General features: G+C 43.8%; 1 protein-coding gene across 1 annotated transcript in view; it reads left to right on the forward strand.

Moving 5' to 3' along the window:
* MAGI1 (membrane associated guanylate kinase, WW and PDZ domain containing 1) overlaps window positions 1-20,698 on the forward strand; it is a 264,046-nt gene that overhangs the window by 183,246 nt on the left and 60,102 nt on the right. Inside the window, exons 4-7 of the mRNA XM_026052605.1 lie at window positions 4,913-5,032; window positions 13,379-13,585; window positions 17,306-17,516; window positions 19,402-19,484. Coding sequence (XP_025908390.1) covers window positions 4,913-5,032; window positions 13,379-13,585; window positions 17,306-17,516; window positions 19,402-19,484 — 621 coding nt within the window. The remainder of the gene's footprint in view (window positions 1-4,912; window positions 5,033-13,378; window positions 13,586-17,305; window positions 17,517-19,401; window positions 19,485-20,698) is intronic.

Here is a 20,698-nt window from a genome sequence, read left to right on the forward strand (position 1 = left end):
AAGAGGGCAGCGACGTGGGCGGCCGCTTTTGGGGTTTGACCAGTCGTTTCTGCCGAGGGAAACGTCGCTTTTCCTGCTGCAGCTGCCTGCGTGGCCAAGAGCAGCCTGTTTCTGCGCATGCCTCATTAGCAGGGCTGGGAGTTAATTCCTGGCGACAGACTGCGCTTGCCTTCAGAGCGGATTTCTGCTCTGCCGCGGAGACGCTTCGGCACTTGCCGCATCCGTGCGGCTTGGTGGTATCAAGCCCGGGCTAGAGGGGGGGGTGGATGGTGTGTAAAGCTGCCACATGAGTCGTCAGAGTTCACAGTTTCAGAGGAAAATAATATTTATAGCTTGAGCATGTTGGATTTGGAACAGCTCTTATCTCTCAGCTGTCTCATTCAGGAAGAAACTTCCATGTTTTGGTCGACTTGCACTCATGAATTGCAACCTCTGCCCAGCTAAATGGGGATGAGACACTCATTTAGTGCCTAGCACAGCAGTGTCCAAATGCAGTTTCTTCCTCTGTTGTTGGAAAAAAAATATCAGTAGCCCTAATTCGGATAACGCCTGACATCAAGACAAAGTACTTGTGTGCACAGGCATTTTCTTGCAGATAGGTTACCTTTTATTTTTTATTTTTGTGGTATTTTTCTTTTCTGTTTTTTTCTTTTTTGTTGTCGTTGAATGAACAAAAGAAATCAGCCTTTGGGCTGTGACAGCCCCTTTTTCCCTGAGCATCACTGCAAACAGCTGCTCCTCGAGCCCCTGCAACAGCCGCTGGCTTTATATCTTTGCGAGCCTGCAGTATCCCCACGCACTCCTCATTAAAACCTTATTTACTACAGTCTCATTCACCTGCGGTAACTACCGGTGACAAAAGCACATTGGAAATATCATTACGCCATCTGTAACGGTAGGCTGCCTGTGAAAAATCCCAAATTGTCTGCTGTTTGGGGAGAAGCCAGGCAGCGGAGATGAGAGGCTCTTTTCTGCAGATGCCTTGCAGGTTGGTTGGTACATTTGGAGGACACACTGTGCCATCGCAGACAGCCAGGGGACCCATGCAAGGGGCTTGCAGAAATCACAGCCTTGCAAAGGGGAGATGGAGGTGTTGTGCATTCAAGAAGCCAGCTCCTAAATGACTTGCTCGAGGCTGTTCAGGTGCACAGTGAAAGAATTACTGCTTGGGAACGGTTTCTCTTTTAACAAGGAAATCACTGAAGTGACTGTGGCCCCTTTGAAGCCTTACTCTTAGGTTGCAATAAGCAAGATTCCGATTCATTTAGCAGCAGGGCGTCAGTGACTATTAACAGCTTAACACGAGGCCCTGATAGATTGATAAGGAGATAAATGGCCCTTGAATCATGTATTAACAATCTGGCCATGCTATAATTGAAACTCACATTGGATAATTGCCGGCATGGTTGATAGGCAACATAACAGCCTTAGCTATTTTTCCTTTTAGCGGACACATATATTATTCTGAGTAAGAGTAGACGGGAATCGGTACAGCCCGCTATTCCAGGCAGGGGGGGCAAGCTTTAATTTAGGGAGCTTAAGCACAGCAGCAGGCCGTGCTTGGGCAAACAGCCCCATGTTTCATCTGTTATTGGGTATTTTGACCAACTCTGGGGTAAGTTTGCAAAGCACGTGAGGAAGGAGTCAGTAACCGCTTAGTCTCTCCTGTTCCTCTTCCCTGTAGCATTAGCAATTCAGAGCTAGTCACGCAGTAGGACATAGCTCAGATTAATTAGCTAAATTGCTACCTAATGGCAGTAAGATTTGATGCCACTTAATATTTCAATGCAAGCGTGGCAGGCAGGTTAACGCATTCAAATACAATTGGCTCCCCTTTTCGGATGGAATATATAACTACTGTTTGAGCCGTTGACAGAATTTGTGGTGTTCAATTAATTTCTGCCATTAGCAGTGGTGTGAGTTGCTATTAGTTCTTACAAAGTGTATCACCAGCTCTGTAGTGCTCTGCTTCAGGGATGGCCATCCTGGGCTAAGGATGCAATTTAAAGGGAATTGGGAGGGTTAGGGTGGAAGGGAGAGGCTGTGCTTTGCACGTAATTAAACCACATTAACGTCGAGAGCCTTAGTTGCAATTTCAGGTTTTTCAGAGCGCTGCAGCAGGGTGCACAGGCCGTCCAGGAGCCGAGCGCTTGCTGGAGGCTGTTGCAGAATTTGGGCTTGCAGGGTGCTGCTTTTCCGCATCCCGTCGCCACGAGAAGGGGCCGCGTGCGCTCGGGCGCCTCTCCGCTCGCTCCCCGCCGGCGCGGCGGCCCCGCGGCTTTGTGGCCGCCGCGCGCGTCCCAGATGGCTCCGCGCCATCTGCCAGGCGCGTGGGCAGCCGGCAGCCCGGTGCCGCGGGAGGCGCCTGCCCCGCGCAGGATGCGAGCCCGGAGCACGGCGCCCGCAGCCACGCACGCTCGCAACCCTGGGCAGCAGCAAGGAAAACACTGTTTTTTGGGTTTTTTTTTTTTTTTTTTCATCTCCTAGATGAGATATCTGGAGCAATGTTTTGGTTTCTCCCTGCCCGGCGCGAGGTGACGGGCGTTATCATCTCCGTGACGCAGCGTTCGCCGCAGCCCGGCGCGCTCCTGCATTCAGCGCGCGCGCTGATAGCGAGCGCGGCTGCGCCGCCTCGCCTTGGACGTGCTCAGGAAATTAGGAACGCTGAGATGAAACAAATAGATCCATTAAAACGGCTCGGCGGAATTCTGGTAGAGAGGTAATTGTCATGTCAAGCAGGCAGCCAGTGCCAGCAAACCGCTGGCTGCAATCTCACCACTATAAAAATTCAGAAGGGAGGGGGGAGAAAAAAACAAGATTAATAAATAGTCTCTGTGGGGAGAGAGAGAGAGAGAAAGAAAAGGCGAGAGCTTTAGAAGCAAAATGAGTCCTGAAGTTCCGTAATCTTCCTGTGTTTCAATGCACATGTGTTGTCAGGTGTGGGAAAAAGCACAGACCAACCTTTGGGATTCAGCTGTGATTCGTGTTGTGGGCGCCTGTCATTCCTCTTCCTCTTTCCCTCTCACGGATCTGGTTCAGGAGAAGCCGAGAGGGGCAGCAGAGCCCTGATGACCCGGTGAGGGTCGTCGTAGCCCAAACATGCACACAGTGCTGTGGGTGCTCAGGATGGAGATGTTTTGTCTTGCTGTGAGATCCCTCTCCCTCGCGAGGGAGATGCAGGTGTGGAGCTGCACGGTGCAGCCCCAGTGTTGCTCTAGGCTAGATCTAACTGTTGCCTATCACAAACTGCTCAGCAGAAGCTCCTGTAGTCTTTCAAGAATACCAAGAAGGCAAAATTGAATCTTTTCAAACAGGAAATCGTAATTCTGCTAGTGGGGTCAAGCTATCTGTTGCCCTCCCTGTTGTGTTTCTCCTCCTTCCGTCCTTCGTTAACCCAGATCCAGGAGACAGGAGGGGAGCAAAAGTAGAATATCTACTGACCGAGGTCAGTAGTGTTCGTATTTAGGAAAATAGAAGTGTTCGTATTTAGGAAAAAGACGTGGAGGATGTTGGAGGAAGTGGATGTGTATGGGGATAAATTAATCTAGCAAGAGAGGATGTTTCAAGGGTGTCATTGTCAAGAGCAACCACGTGAGCTGGCCATGAAAGGACTTTCCACTTCCCTGGCACTTGAGAAAAATATTTGCCAGATGTGGGCATGGTAAATTCTTGCCTCACAGCTTCTGAGAGCTGGAATCTTCCCAATTAGTTTCTGGAAGCTCAGCTTCTTTATCCTTTTTGCAGTGCTTTTATGGAGTTATATGCGTTGAGGAGTTGCTGCCCAGGGCCTGAGAGTCCCACCAAAGGGAAAATTTGCACTTCATTTAATATTAGGTATGGTCACCACATCTTTAATGTTACTACCAAACTGGCAGAAAGGTTGTGGCCACGGCACTTGCACTCCTGCTGTCTTCTGCTGCAGCTCCTTCTGAAGTTCAGACTCCTGAACTATCTGTAAATCTGTCATTTATTCACAGATGCAGAGAACTCAGTCATCTCCTGGCCTCTGGAATCGTGGAAAATAAAGGCTATTGAACAGAAATTGATCCTAATCAATTAAGCTGTGCTCAGTGACCTAAAATGCAGTGGCCCAAGCCATCTCAGCAAAGAATCATGGAGTAGCTCATCTTGAACTGTGCACCAGAGGGCTGTAAATTGGCCAGAAGGGAGAAGAGTTTCAGAGCTGGCAGAGTTGCAATGATTGGAGCCCAGTTCTCCATGGATACTATTTAAATTGTCAAGTGATAGAGGGACAGAGGGTTCAGTTTGAGTTATGATTTGAAAGGAGAACTACACTTAAACTGGTTAAGCTTTTAGATGACCCTCTACAAGGACAGTTTGTGGGTTGTGTCTTTCGTGGGTGTGCACGGATGGCGGGACATTGCATATCAAATCTGTCTTACGGTGCTTTCTAATGCTGATAAAGAATAATAGCATAAATACAGGTCAAGTAATCGGGAGAAGAACAAGGGAGGAAAGATCTTTGTGACGTGAAGGAATAGATGATGAGTTAGTGACACAGAAATAAAGGAAGTCAGGGAGATGTTGCCTTATCTAAGAGTATGCGGTGCTACTTTGCTGAAGTACAAGTGTGACCTTGCTAATGATGGGAAGGCAGTTGCTGGCAGGCACTGAACTTTGCAGCTCTTTCTGCATGTGATCCAGGAGATCTCTTTGCAAGAGAGCCTTTTTGGGAATATCAAGAACAATGGGGTAGAGGGAAACAGCTGATAAAGCCAGATAAAATTGTGACTTTTTTTTTTTTATGTGGGCCTCCTAACTCCTATCTAGACTTCTGACGTGTTCCAGATGCTGTCGTATCTTTAGAATAATGATTTATTGGCCTTTTCATCTCTTGATAAGAGAACAACTTCATTAACTTGGTGGTGTTTTTTTTCTTTTCTCCTTACAGGCACAACTCGCCCTCCAAGAGAAGGAGAAGTGCCTGGTGTGGACTATAACTTTCTGACTGTGCAGGAGTTTCTGGAGTTGGAGCGAAGTGGGACCCTTCTGGAAGTAGGAACGTATGAAGGTGTGGGCTTCTTTCTCCTGCTGTCCTCATCTTCCCTTGGTGTCTATCTTCCATCACCTAGCTGGGTCTTGTCTTACTTGGATCATTTAATAATAATTATTATTTTTTAATGTAGCTTTACAAACAGTAAAGTTTGTACTACAGCAGTAGTAGGGAGCACTGGAATATTGCTATGGAGAAAGTGGGGAAAAGATGGCTTTGCCTCCCAAGAAAATACATTGTGTAATTAAATCTTCAGTCTATAGCTCCTTATAATTAAAAACTCCTTTGGGGTGTGCTTTTTCTTTCCCCATTTAGAAAATTTCAGTGTATCTCTGTGAGAAATCAGTCAAAAGAACTGCATTACATTTCTGGAAGTCCTTCTGGTCCACTTTTGCTCACGCATCTCATATTTCCATTTACAAGAAGTGAAATGGGTCTTGTCTTAATTATGAGGTATTGAAAAAGCTTAATTCTTGCCACTTTTCATAAGAAACATGAAATATATTTTAAAAATCCAGGCTGCACCCAAATAATTGACAGTCTTTGAAAAGTCATCAAGTACAAATAAAAAAAGATTGTGACATGTGGTTTTGGTTTTAAGCAATAAGAAAAAGTTCTGAAGCTCTTGTTTGCTTAGCCTGCTTCTCAAAGCTTCCCTTGTAAGGTCACTTTTAAACCTTACACCTATTCCCAATGCCAGATAATTACCACGTCAAACCTGGTTTGCATGAAGATGCCAAATGTATAGTTTGATTTCACACTTCTGCCTCTTTGCATTGATTAGCTCCATCAACACCATTGCTCCTGTTCCAGTAGTGTGTCTCCAACACACCTGGAACATGCTCTGGACTAGTTTTCAAGAGACACTGGGCCCATCTGGGCAGTTATAACGTGGTCCTTTCTTGGCTTATGGGATTATACCTAATGCCAGCTAAACAATTCAGACTTTGTGGGTTGCTCTTTACAATTTCTGAAGATGATGTTGGTTTCTCATGACTCTAATGGACATTTCATTTCTGAGGGCGATAGAAGTGTCTGAACTTTGAGGGGCTCCTTTCTCAAAAGTGCTGAGAAGCCGCCTTCCCTATTGACATCAGTGACATTGGTGCACAATGGTTCTGGAGAGCTGCTCCACAAAAGGAAAAGTCAATAAGAATAAAGGAAATAATGATGATGCATGTGTGCACATATGCATCAAGACATATTACTATTTGATTGTAATGTGAAATAAATAATGTTCATTTTTCACCTGCAGCTTCAAGAAATGATTTTGCTGCCTTCTGAGATTTCTTTAACGACTTCTTGCTACTTTGGAAATCTTATTTTTCAGTGTATTGATCAAGACAATGTTGGTCTTGATTATCTCTTGAAATAGTATAATTCAAAGCTGCAATAATCAACCGTTTGGTGGGGGGGGAATCCCTTGAAAAAACAGAGACCACCACATTAGACTTCTGTGTGCGAGTCTTCGTTATTGCTTAGCTTTATTATTTGAGATGGCTTTAGTTTTGATTTGTTTATGTTTTGCTGGCTATTTTGTTAATGTACCATCATGATGAAGCTGATTATACTTTTGCTCCTGCCAGTGATACCTCATTCTAAACTGGGGCTATGGAACGAAGCAAAAGAAAATACTCTTCTACTTCTCTCAGGAGAATAATAAATTAATACCTTTAATGCATGGCTTCTATTATTAATAATGCTGCTTATTGTACTGAGTAGGAGTCAAGCAGTTGCAAAGATGAATTTGCCTTCGATTGCAATGTAATTAGGCAATTTAAAGGTGAAGGAAAGGGAATGCTGTAAAATAGAGAATGGGGATATTAAGGGGGAAAGCCCTGCCACCTTGCATTAACCCCATGATGTTGTGGGGTTGAATTAGGTTGCCAGATCCCATTAGGGCTGACCAGAGCTTACAGACCTTATGATGGTCCCAGTAAGGCAGAAACATTTCACATCTGGGGGAACAACATGGGAAGGACAATCTGCTTCAAAGGCAACCAAGAAAAGAGAGTTTGGATAGTTAGATTATGAAGCTTGGAAGGAGACAAGCCACTCCCAGATTATCTTTCACTGATGGTTTTAAGAACAAGTTAGACAAAGAGTGGTCCAGATACGATGATTTTGGTGGGGAAGGAGGATCTCTTGAGGAATTCTCTGTATTCCTGATATTTCCCTTTTTCCATGCTGCAGGGAGTGAGCTGTGTGTGGCTAGGAGCCAAAAGTTCACATGGCTCAAGGAGTTTGATGGCTCTGACTCAGGGCTATTTCATGGCTTTGCTCCTGGTCCTTCATTTCTAAACGTCTGTGAGTGGGAGGAGGTGAATATTTGCTTTGGGATTCTATGCCACATTTCAACAGCTTGTAAGAAACTCTGAGCAAAACGCCTGCAATAGTTTTGACTTCAGCAGATGGCATTTGCTTGCCTTTTGAAGGCATAAAGCCACCCAGGTGCTAGCCCTATCATTGGGAAAAACCTGGTGGGAAAAGATGCAACACTGAGCATTTGTTTTATAAAATTTACCGAGAACTTCCGGGGAGAGGGATTAGGCAACAGGGAGCCTGCAGGACTTTGATGCTGATATAGATAGGATTGATTTGGGAAGAAGAAAGAGCGACCAGCAGAGAACAGTTGGAAACCACAAAGCAGTGGGAGAGTGGATCAGGTTTTGAAAGAAAAAAAAAAAAAAAAAAAGCTGCTTTGAAAGGGTGGCAATTGCAAAGACAGAAACTGCAAGCTGCAATCGTTTTGTTGTTGTTGCAGCCACTTTGTTGTTGTTGATACTTTAAGACGCTGCTTTTCAACCATGAAAGCTAGATTTTTCCCTTTTTTTTCCCTCTAATGAAAGCTAAACTTTCATATGGTCACATAATTCCAGGAGCTGACACTTGAATCCTGAAAGACTTGCTTAAAGCTGTGATACTGCTTCAGAATTGGTGCTTTTTGCCTCTCCTGTGTGCCGGCAGAGCCAGATGGGACACACTCAAGCTGACTGCTCATTCCCACTGACCATACGAAGGAAAAATCTTTTTAAGCTAAGCATTTTGGGGGTCTTCTGTTAGATAGTGAACCACAAAAATTGTAATTGCAGTCATTTATCGACTAATCCTTCAGGGCATAAAATACTGATGGATGCATAGAAGTAATTGTGTAGGTTACTAATTATTCAGCAATTACTTTTGCATTTGAATGGTGGGCTCTGGCAAGGCCCCCAGGGGAGGGCTGTTTTGAGCAGAGCCACAGCTTCTAGGTTATATTTCCATTTCTGAATGGCCTTGGGCAAGTCAGGTAACTGCCTTATATTTCAGGTTCCTGGCCTGGAGAATATTAAAACAACTGTTACTTCTGTTCATTAATATTTCAGCAGATATCCTATGCCTGCAGATGTCTGCCACTGCAGATATGACAGGGTTGGTGAAGACTATGGTATTTCAGGTTCCCAGATAAGATGAGCACCGCAAAGAAATGCGGATTTTGGGGCAAATTTTGCATGGGGATGGCTCCATGCCACTGGGTCTGGCCAGGCAGTGCTAATGAATGCCTGCACAGCACTTAATGATCCTCAGAAGAAAAAGTGCTGCACTTTATAACATGTGAAGGGTTATTACATTTTAGAGTATTATTGTCAAGGCATCATCTTTCATTCTCTGGACAAGTGTTATGTGATTGCCAAGAGAGGTAATAAGTAATCTGCATTAGTCTCATGTAATGGGGTGACTTGCTAACATTTTTAAAATGTATAAAACTGGCTACTGTAGACAGGGGCTCTGATTGTGGTGCTTGATGAGTGCAATAAATTACCTTAACAGGGCAGTTAGGATTTCAGCTGGAGTAGAGAGGTGTATTCGGCAACATGCTTCAAATCAAGATGTCTTTAGCCTAATTTATCTGGCGTGCTAGTTCCACGTGGGTTTCTCTATCAGCTCTGCTCACCCACCTTTAGTTACGAAAACTCTCCTTTTATTGCTGCTTTTCTGGGTTCTTTGCTCTCTGTTGGTTTCAAAACAAATCCTGTGTCTGTGGCAGGATGACGGGGAGAGCAGGGGTGGCAGGTGCTGTGGGTGCCCATCAGACATGTTCTGCTTAATAAGATAAGACCTGCTTATTAATGTCTGCATGCTACAGATTGACTCAATAAATCAAAACGGCTCCTTGAGTGCCATTGCAATGGATCATGTCAAATACCCACTTACTATCATTGGGGCCCTATGGAAAGATCCCTCTTCTACTGTTGACGATCCGTTGATGCTTTGGTTGTCTGTCCTTTTTTTTTTTAGTTACTGATGAGAAAGAAAGAACACACGTTTTTATGTATGTGTCTGATTATCAGCGTTAAACAGCAACGTTGTTAGGTTGTTTTATATTAACCTGGCAGCAATGTTTTACTCTGTGGAGAGCAGGAACGGTAGCTGAGCAACTCTTTTTTCTTTAAAAGGCAAATGTGCAAATACCTGAAAGCTTTTTTGATCGGCACATAGTTTTTATGAACTCCTAATTTGAATTTCTGGTTGGTCTTTCTGAGGTGAGGTCTGCCTGCAGCTCTGCATTGGCAGTCCTGCTTTCCACGGCTTCTTGGGGCCCCTTTCCCCCCTTTCTTGGGGAAACACAGACCTTGGGGGTAGAGGTTGCTCCCAAACACGTGTGACAAAGGACTAGAAGTTGTGAGTTGACTGGTTACTTCTAAGGTTAGAGCATGGGTCATTTTGAGCCCTTGTTTCCTCTCTGACCACAGGCTAGGGTGCTTTAGGTAAAGCTTATTTTATGTTAGATAATTAGGGTTCTTTTTTTGCGAATTAGACGTGTTTGTACCTGCCTGTACTCACGTGTTAACCAAAGCCACATGGCAAGAGCAGTTGGTATCTCAGTGCAGGAGAAATGAGGATAAATCAGGCTGATGTCGACTTGCAGGTGATTTGATTTTGTGCCCTGCTGCCATTGCCTATAAAGGCACTCGCTGTGGTATGTTTGCGTGTGGGATTTCAGACCTCAATTGAGAAATGTGCATTGTGCACCGTTCTGGCGAATTTTAACCACCACCACCACAAATCCTGACTGCTCTCCCATTGACCCCAGCCTCCGTCACTGCAGATTGACCGGGGCCTGGCTGTCTGTGGTGGGGTTGGTTCGTGTGGGTGGGAGGCTCGTTTCTCCCAGCTCCTGCCTGCATCTTGCTTCCCAATCCAGCTGCTGCAGCCTCCCTGTTGCCTGGATACTCCCAACTTCCTGCAGGCAGTCGCTAATCAATGTGCAGCTGCAGCGAGGTGCATCCCGCAGCCTGATCCATCAGCTGCATGCGGGAACCTGGAGCAGAACAGGGTGCGGGCAGGGAAGGTGCTCAGCTCCCGGGAACCGTCTCTTGCGCCATTCTTGGGATGGGAGCTGGACATGGGTGAGCACAGAAGGCTCCAATGCCGGAATTAGGGTCCATCATCCTCCTGGTCCCGGGATCAAGCAGTCAAAAGGGGGATGTGAATTTGCTGCACTTCAAGGGAGCCTTGGTTTTAATGGAGATGTTACCGACGTCATTCTGGAAAGCCACGAGATGGATTTTCCATCCCTCCTGGGCTTGTAAAACTGGAGTTTGTGCTCAAAGGGGCAGGACAGGCGGGAGCTGCCGTGAGTCGCTCTCCTGCTTGAACCAGCAGAGAGAGAAATGTTGAGATGACGGGGACTCCTCCTGTAGCTGTTCCTGTGTTTTAATTACTGTGCATGATACTAAAATGCACAAGCTCCCGATACTCTCAGATATGGAGATGAAAGGGAGTCAGCTCCAAATAGCCTTTCTGTTCTTTTTTTTTTCTTCTTTTTTTTTTTTCCCCCATTGTTATTGCTTTTTTTATGGACTCCCTTGAGTGACGCTTTACAGTGCATGGATCAAGTCCTAGTCTTTGCTGCCCAAGCTGCCATCAGAATTTGGTTGTGGTTAAATAAGCCTAAGTACCAAGGGACCGAATAAAAGAGGGTTAGTGGAGGGTCATGGCAAGGAATTTGGGTGTTGGATGTGCATCTCTTGTTACTGGGCATTAATTCAGTTACTGTAGGTAGCACCCAAATGTGGAGAACGCAGTTCCTGCAGGAATCAGGCATGCGCAGCTTCTCACATGTTGGAATGATTCAGAATTGGGGTTTTCCCAGAAAATTTGAGGTTTTCCCATTGTCTTGTTCAAAATATCCCCCCGGTCTGGGGGATGAGTTACAATTTCCAGAGCTTCCCCCTGAGCAGTCCTGGGCGCTCAGCACCAAGGGAGGCTGCTGTAGCTGTGATGAGTTTGTGTGTCGCGTTAGGACTCTGGGGTGGCAGATGGTTGTGTATGGACGTGTAACGTGCTGTTAATAATTAGAGCTGATCAGATATTCAGTACAAATCGCGCTGACTCTGAAGTTGGCCCCTTTTCAAGGCTTACAAGTGGTTCACAAAACACAATTAAAGTGTATTTTTAAATATAGGGTGGTTTTTTTTCCATAAGTATTGACAGATTAAGCAAATAACATAAGACTGAGTGCTTTTGAACTATTACTTGGCTGTTCCTCACAGTTGTTAGCGGAGCACATTTGGGTTTCTGAGTCATAGTGTAAATATTTCCTCTTTCCAAGTTGGAGGATTAGTTGCAATGACAATTTTAAGTGCCAGCCCCTCTTAATGGGACCTGTCCCCAGGCCCATGTGATGGGCCTTCAAAATGAATTGGGTAGCAAAGAGAACCATGCACTTTTTGGGAAAAATTAGTTATTTTTCACTGCATTTCTTAATCATGAGCTGGGTTGCTTGCTTTAGAGAGGCCTTTTTATTTAGGTGTTCTTTATTTAAGTGTTAGGACTTCTGAATTTAGCCATTTACAACATACCTGCAATATATTTTGCACAAAATATTGGTGTTCAGAGCTGCGAATAGAAAACTGCACTCAGGCATGTCACACAGACATAGATAGGTGTGTTTAGTATTAATATCCTCATAGAACAGTTATTTTTTTTTTTTTTTTTTAAGGAAAAAAACAATGTAGTAACATTCTTCTGGAGAAATGGAAAAGAAGTTAGGATGGAATCAGGACAGATTGATTTTTATCCTCTTATCTTTGTATTTTTGCCCTTGCACACTCTACTCCATTTCTTTCCTGTTTTATATAAAATACGTTTGCAGTATGTAGAGCATAAGAATCATTCCTGTAGCAGAGGCTGCAACCTGCTTTAGGAGCCTCCATCCCCATTAGAAGCTCTTTCCAGAAGAAGTAATTTCCTTCCCGCTATAAATTATGCATCAATGTACATTTAAAATCCTGAAATGACGAGCAGCAGATGAAAGCGTTGCAGGATGTCGCTGCTCCCATGGAGCTGGATTCACGGCGTTGTGTACAGCCTTGAACACACCTTGTTTAGACAAACCTGCACGTGTTGCTGTCCTCGTACTTGGGTGTCAATGCTCAGAAATTCCTCTGGCTTCTCCATCTCCAGTGGGAGGAAAAGTGGCTTTTCCAACCTTGGAGGGCCGTGGTGGGGTGGAGGAAGGCAATGCATATCCAAACTGCTCCCGTTTTCAATACACTGGCATCTCTGAGAGTATAGGGAGAATGTTGAAGTCCACCTTTGGTATCCAGAGTTGGACTTTGGAGCAAGCAAAGCAAACAAAAATACACAGTAACTCTTGGAAGGGTTTTTTTTTTGTGTTATTGCTGATTTTAATGAATTAGGTTGTAAAACTCTGGAATATTATATGCCAGCATGTAAGATATGTGGGTCACTAAAGGGAGAGGCACATTGCAGCAGTCCTGGATTCCACCTCATCTGAAGAAAGTGAGTGCCCTGTGGTACCTTTTCTTTCTCTTGACAAAGTTTTCCTTCGGAGCGAGATTAGTTTTTGCTTTTTCCAAATGCAACATCCATCCGAAAGGAAGCTGGGGTATTAAAGCAGGCCATCGAGCTTTCATCACTTCTCTGGGTGATAGCAGTCATGAATTTTTTATTTTCTGCAGGGCTCACTCCAGATCTGCCAAAGCATTGTGTGGGTGCATGCACGTAAAAAGGCTACTAATTGAAATTCAGATGTGCGGAGATGAAGTTTTGCTATTCACCGCGGCTGCCTTTTGTTTTAGCCCTTGTACACTCCGTGCACCTAAACAATGTGAGCCTGGCTTCTCCTTTTACATGTGACAAGAATAGCTCCAAAGGCACAAAATATTTCTGTGCCTGCTCTCGAGATGAAATATGCCTTGGAAAAAAAAAAAAAACTGGGAAGGACACGTGTTAGTTTATGTGTTTTTGTGCGGGAAGAGGCAGCGACTTTGACAGGACTGGGAGGAAAATGAAATGGGAGTCTTGCTGCTAGAAACCGCTTGCTTTTGAACATGCAAATGTGCTTCTATTGCCTAGGGAACTATTATGGGACACCCAAGCCTCCGAGCCAGCCCGTCAGTGGGAAAGTGACTTCCACCGATGCGCAGCAAAACCTGCCGCCCGGCTCCAAGCAGTCGACTCCAAAGCGGACCAAGTCTTACAATGATATGCAAAATGCTGGCATAGTGCATGCGGAGAATGAGGAAGAGGATGATGCACCTGAAATGAGCAGTAGCTTCACAGGTAAATCCAAACTGTTGCAGCACCCCAACTACACCACTTGGGAAAGGTTCTGGAGTGAGGCTGTTTAATTATTTTTGATAGGTTTCCTTTGGAGCTATAAATCTTGCAAAAGAATTGGCCCTCAGCACTTGGGTTGCTGGTGCTGCTGGACAATTCTCTGAAGTTGCATCTTCAAGGAAGGCCATCAGGGATTGGGCTGGAAGAGAAAAATCTGAAAAAACATCCGTTAGTTGCCTCCTTATTTTTCTACGTAGCTGATGTTTAGTGATGGGCAGAATTTGAGAAGGAAGGTGTGCAAATGAAATCCATGTTTTATTCATATTTTTCTTTTTTTGGGAAACGTGTTTCTTTACAGCATTATATTTTGAAGTCCTCCAGCACTGGAAACTGTTAGGCTTCTGAGTAGGCATCTTTACTGTGAAGAATAATTGAGACTTTTAAAAAGATATTCTCTGGAACTATGCGCTTTTGTCATTAAGAGTGCATTTGTATTCTTTAAAAGGATGTCTATTGAATACAGTCAACTAAATCCTGCTTTCAGTTGCTCTAATGTAGATCTAAATTACTCCATTGAGCCAAATGACAGAAGTTTAAGTGCAGAATGGTGGAATGGTGTCTGGTAGAAATTATGGATAACATTTTTAGATTCCCTTATACTCAGAGTTAATCATTCTGTTGCTAGCAAATGCAAAGATTTGAAATGAATGGTTTTGAAAAATGAAGGAAAAAAAGAAGGCAGCACATAATAACTTATCATGTCAAGAGAACACACCAGCATTTTGAGCATCACTTTGTAGGTGGTCAGCTTGAAATGTGGCCGTCCCACTGGAAAACCAGAATTCCTGAGGTTGAAAGCCTCTGGAACATGGAACACTGTGAAATGCTCTCTTCTAATACCACAAATTAGCCCCAAATCTCAATTCTGGCTGTAGGTTTTCCAACTGTTTTTTATGTCATTCTTAGCTGTGCTCGGAAAGTCAGCAGAAAGTTTATCTTTGGTTGGCTGTTCCAGTCATTTTAAATAAATAAAATGGCTCAAAGTGATTATGTTTGAAATTTTGCTTCTTCCAAAATATGTTGCTGTCTTTTTCCCTTCCCTACACCTAGAGAGAACCGGCACATCTAGTGTGTAGGTCCTCTTTCTCCAAGGTTTCTCCCAGCAAACTGAGGGCTGCTTGCTGTGGGGAGGAGGTCTAACATGTCTATGCCAGTTCTCTATTTTTGTGAAAACTTTGTGTTTTCTCCCTGCCATCCTTCAGGCCTGAACATAGATCTTACTCCCAGCTTCAAATGGTGGCATTGAATGGTGGAAGCTTTTGTGGTCTAAGGTCAATTCTTGGGCACGTTTCTGAGCATCTTTCAGAGATCCAATGTTTCCACAAACATCAGCAGGAGGTTTCTGAAACCCTGAAGAGCAGGAGCTGCTCTTTGTCTGTCAACCCAGGATTTTTTACTTTGTGCTTTGACACAGCTTTACCTCCTCAGCTCAATTTTCAAGCGTTGAATTCGTCTTCCTGTCTTGGTATGAGCACTATTGGTACCTTCTAGCCTTTTGAACCTGGCTGCTGTGGGTATTAGCATCTTGAGCCCCTGGCCCCTGGGTATTTGTACTAACATAGCAGGTTAGTGAGACATTGGAGATGGGAATTCAGATGGTGTTGGTCCTTTGTCTTCCAGCTGTTTCCCACCACCACAATAACTTTCCATCTTGGCCTTAGTTGAATCCTATCAACCATCGTGCATCCTGGCTCTGGCGGATGGATAGATATTTAAAAGAGTTTAGCCTGGGAAGTAGGTCTCTGTGGCCATGGCCATATTCATCATTGTTGTGCTCAGAGCTATTCCAGTGATTGTCTGGAGCTCCTGGTGGGTCTCTGCATTAGACCCCTCTCTCGAGACCAAACCAGCTAATGGTTTGGAGGGTTTTGCTCTGCTTGACTTTTACCCATTGTATTTTTCCAACCCCAAATCACTCCTGGGGTCCTTTACAAAACTTTGTGCTTCAGGCTAGTTTCTCACATGCTGTGACATGGTAGCTCCTTCAGCCTGCATCTCAGGATCTGTTTTTGTCAGGAAGCTGAGATGATGTTTGACCTCTTTTCTACCTGTCTATAATGAGAGGTGCTTCTCTTGGAGCGATTCAGTATGGTGCCCCTGAACTGATTGCACCTCATTTGTCATCCTCATTTTTCTTCACAGGATGAAATGCTGGAAGATGAAGTTAATTTGTCATAACGTTATCACACCCTGGCCCCTTGCCTCCATTCAATGGGCACAGAATCAAGAAGAATTATTTCTGCTGTACCAAAGTGATTCCTTATGCTTATTTTATGTGTAACTGTGCTAGCCATATTAAAACGTTCTCACTTCCAAAGACGACCTGTCAGTGACTTGTGTTTTTCAGGGTTTGGCATGTTTATACTCGCAGTCTAAGCTGGTGATGATTCATTCGTGCTCCAACTTCTTTATCTTGTCAGCATCTACCTAAAATTACAACACAGCAGGAAGCAGGCAGTTGAGGGCACTGGTATAGTCTAGATATTCTTTTTTTCTCTCTTTTCCTGGTTTATTTTTGTCAGTACCCTGTCTTTTTGCACTCTGTGCCTCAGGCAGCACACAGGGTAGGGATGGCACAGGAGCTGCTGCTGCTAACAGATCCCCTTAAACAAGACCTTGGGTGTTGAATTGAGGAGCTGAGGGTCTCCAGGTAGTCCCAGCACAGCAATATGGCAAAGTACAATGTTGGCCTCAGTTATGCTTGCTTGATTTGAATTACCTGTGGATATACTGGAAACCAGTGGTCTGGAGACTTGCAGGCAGGTCATCTCAGGTGTTTGAAAGGTCTACCACAGCTTTTCAGTGTCTTCAGAAACCCATTTGCTATGTACCAGAGTAATGTTAGAATTGGTTGCTGCTGAAACCTCCTTGTGTAGGATTTTGGAGGACAGATGCTGGATTTGGGGTGCATTTCTGAATTATTAGGGAAATAGGAGGGCATTAGGGGTGGAGGGAAAGGGTAATCTGTACCCACAGCTCAAGAGCATGGATATAAGCACCAGAAATATTTCCTTAGAGAAGAAAGCCAAATATGTCAAGAAATACTCCTGAGTAAGTTTGAGTAGAGAGATACTGTCATGAACAGTGGGAAAAAACTCCATAGATAGAAAACACAGGCTCTTGTGAGCAGCAACGTGTGGATAAGTAGTACAGTACTGGTGTTCACTTTAATTTTTAATTCAAAAAAACTATTGCACTCAATGAGAACACCACTGGCTTGTTGATTTTCAGCTTCTGGCTGCCTTCTGCACTTGTAGAGATCTCCCCTTTTGATCATGCTTCAAACAGGAAATTTTAGTCTCCTAATCCCTGTCCCACAATCAGCCCTGTGGGAGTGAACCTGTGAGTCTGCTCAGAAGCCCATTGAAGTCATTGGCATTGCCCTGGCCTTGGACAGCTTGGAAGATTTGGGAAGCTCAGCAGGGCCCATTAATGTGAACACAGTAGCTGATCACAGGTGCTGGTTTGTTCTGGCAGGGTCTGGCTCATCCTCCTGGCAAAAAGACTCTGCAGAGCCTCTGCCCTCTGATCATCTGCTGCTATGTGTTGTATATTACAAAGCCAGGAGAGCCTTTGAAAAGAAAATTGCAAGGGAATAGCCAGAGGAGTGAAAGAGAGGAAGGAAAAAATACTTAGTTGTATTTTCTCTTGTTTATTCCGCAGCAGAGTCTGGTGAGCAAGAGGAGCCCAGCACGCACATCCCGCGCGAGAGAGCCCCGCCGTCTGTGATCGAGAGCCACACCAACGTTCCCACCACGGAACCATCTCAGAACCTCCCTCAATACCTACCTCCTCCTGCCGAGGATAACCTAGGTCCTCTGCCGGAAAACTGGGAGATGGCCTACACCGAGAACGGAGAAGTCTATTTTATAGAGTAAAGCTCCTTTTTTGTTGCTCTGCTGCTTCTCTCTCTCGCTCTAGGCATAAGAAAATCTCTATAGATGCAGCCTTAGAGTGATATTGATTTTTCAGACCCTAAATAATAATCTTTAATTATTCACATATTCAGATAGGAGTAACTTATATCTGTTAGATGGAGAGACTTTCACCTACTTTATAGTTTAGTTATTCATAAACATTCGTTAAAATAGCCTTTAAAACTCAAGCTCTTAGCTGCGCTGGTAGAGAAAAGGATGAAAACAGATTTTAGTTTTAAAGGTGTGTCTCATGTAATCCAGGAAACTGAGAAACTCCACTTGTGTATGGAAAACCAGGAACCAGATTGTTTAGTGCAGAGGAACCCCCTCTGCTAACACCTGTCCTGGCACCCAGGAGAGTTACGGTGGATGAAGTGGGAATAGTCCCATCCTCCAGAGAGGGGCCTTCCAGGTGGTGCCAACAAGAAGTCCTGAAAAAAGGACTTTTCCGTAGCTGCAGTGGCAGGGGAGCACATCAGAAAAGAGTGACAAAAGATGTTTTTCCAGGGCACTCTCAATTACCCTGCACGCGCAGAGCTGTCCATGTTACGGATTTAACACCGTCCTGTCCCTCTGAATGTATCATCAGAAAGATGTTTAGCTAAATTTTCTATGCCTCAGCAAACCACAGTGTTTTGAAACTTAAAGTTTGCAAGAAATGTGCCAGTATCCCCTTGCTCTCCTCCCACCGCGCTCTCTTTGTCAGCTAGACTGCAGACTTCCTTATTTATAAGTTGGCAGAACCCCTCAGCTTTATTGCTGTTAATTTGCCCGACTTGCTGAATTTCTGCCATTCTGTTTTCTAGTTGGTGATTAGTTGCTCTGAAGTATACAAAAGAATTAAATGAGTTTGTTCACTCCACCCTGGGAGGGCTGAGTAGCAGAATGGGCAAAACAAGGACCTTTTATTGAAGCCCTCGGAAGCAGGGCAGTCCTGTGTTTTTGCAGTAAAATTGGAGTCTGCTGCTTAACTGTTAGTCCTTAGAGGATCATAGGCCTCGTAGCAGCTTTTCCTGCTTTGTGAGGCAGTTGTGAGGCTCAGTTTAAGATTCTAAATCTCTCTAAGACCTGGAAGGAGGGGCATGATACTGTAATTCAAAACTGCTAAGCAATGATACAGGCTAAGCTGGAAAAATGAGATATCAGGAAGAGAAGGGTTATCTTTGAGGGTCAGATGCCATGAAGTTGAAATAAAAGGTGTTATACTGCTGGATTTTCTGCATATACAAATCAAATGATGGAAATAATTTCTAGAATATTTGTTTAAAGGCTGTTGGCTGTGCAGCAGTCACCCCCGGGAGTGGCAACCCGATACAGTCAGGGGACTTGGAAGGAAGGAAGGGTTGAAAGCAAAGTTGCTCAGCTTCCATCAGAGGCTTTGCTGGAGCATTTTGGTTTGTGAAATTAGAAGTTTTCCCTGGAAATTTTGATTTTTGACTAATGTTTGGGTCAAATCAGAACAAAGGTCAGAGGTCTTTTGAGAAAGGTCATTGCATCTTTTATGCAGGAAGAGAAAAAAAATTCTTTTCATCAGGATGCAAAGGAAGTAAAAAAAAATCTATCAAAACTGAAAGTTTGGAAATTAATTAGTTAATATTTCAACTTCCACATGCACCTTCCTATGTCCTAATGATGACTTTTATACATTATCTTCTTTACCTCTGTTGTATGGATCCCAAGATTTTTGTGATTTGGTAGACTATGGAATTGTAATGCCATTTCATCTGAAGGAAAAGTTTGCCTTCAGGTCTTTTGAACAGTAAAAAGGATATATACTTTTATGTCATTGATACTGCTGCTCTGGTTTATTAACGAAGGTCGTATTTCCATTTTTGGTTTCAGCCATAATACAAAAACAACATCTTGGCTAGATCCACGGTGCCTGAACAAACAGCAGAAGCCTCTAGAAGAATGTGAAGATGATGGTAAGAGCCTGAAGATAGTGCACCAGTGAGGTGTTTGATCTGTTTCTAAGTGGCTTTCTCCTTTTCCTCTTACCCTTTTCCATAACCTATCCTCAGAAATGTTAAAGAACTGAAAAAGTTCATTAGTAAGAGCATAGAAATGATTGCTATAAACACTCCCCGTGCACGTAAGGTAGCCATCAAGATTGTAGTAAAAATCATAGAGAGATGCTAGAAGTAAGAAGCATTTCTGTTTATGCAAATGCATTTGATTAGTCGCTGTTGCTGAACGAGACTCGTTTTTCGGGCACCCTTCTTATTTGGATCCAGGTGGAGGAGAGTGACCGAGTCCCCACATGCTGCCCCGTGTTGCGCTTCACCAGTCTGTTCTATGTAAATCAAAAGCTTTGTGTTGTTATTTCCTTGTTTGAGCAGAAATAACTTGATTGCTACACTCTTAATGCTAAATTCTGACAGTACACTTAATGTTAAAATTGTTGAGGACAAATTCTATTTGAAATCCCAGATCTGTAATCCCTGATAATTTCCCCCAATGTGATTTTGTATTCCTTGAGATGTTGGAAATGCAAGCCACTGTCCAACGGAGAGCAGCCAAGTGCCTAGCTGCTGAAGGAGGATCTATCTCTGCATCCTTGAAGAGGCACTGGTATAAGAAACGGAATCACAATAAGAACTTAAACATTTGGGAAAAAAAAAATGTTTGCAAAGTTTGCTCTGTTGATCAAATGAAGTGATGGTATTTTAATCCACAGTTTTAGCTAGCACAATGCTAGGATGGCAGTCAGAACTTAAAGATGTCAGGTTTTGATTCATCAGTGTTGGTGCTGTCCTTGTGAAATTAATTTTTATAACGTGATTAACCTCATCCTGGTGTGAAACAGCTTTTCTCATGAGTTATGGTTTCCCTTGAGGAAACAATCAGTGTAGTTCATCCATTTTAACTACTGGGTGCAAACCTGGCCTTCGGAGCTGCTGCTACTATTTTTGCACATGTACTTTTTCAACCTCTGTTTTCTTTCTAATGTGAGAATTTGCAGGGTTTGAGAATTTGGCTGTGCAGCCTTAATGCTCCTTGCTGAAGGCACTGCCTTTGAAACCTCTTGTCCTCATGGTAGTCATGAAACAAATATTGAAATCATTTATTTCATTAAGATTGTAAATATACAGCTGAGTAATTTTTCATTTTTAATTAAGTTCATAATTTTACAGAGTAG

This window comes from Nothoprocta perdicaria, unplaced genomic scaffold (assembly GCF_003342845.1).
Source record: "Nothoprocta perdicaria isolate Ctin4 unplaced genomic scaffold, notPer1 scaffold_9, whole genome shotgun sequence".
NCBI lineage: Eukaryota > Metazoa > Chordata > Aves > Tinamiformes > Tinamidae > Nothoprocta > Nothoprocta perdicaria.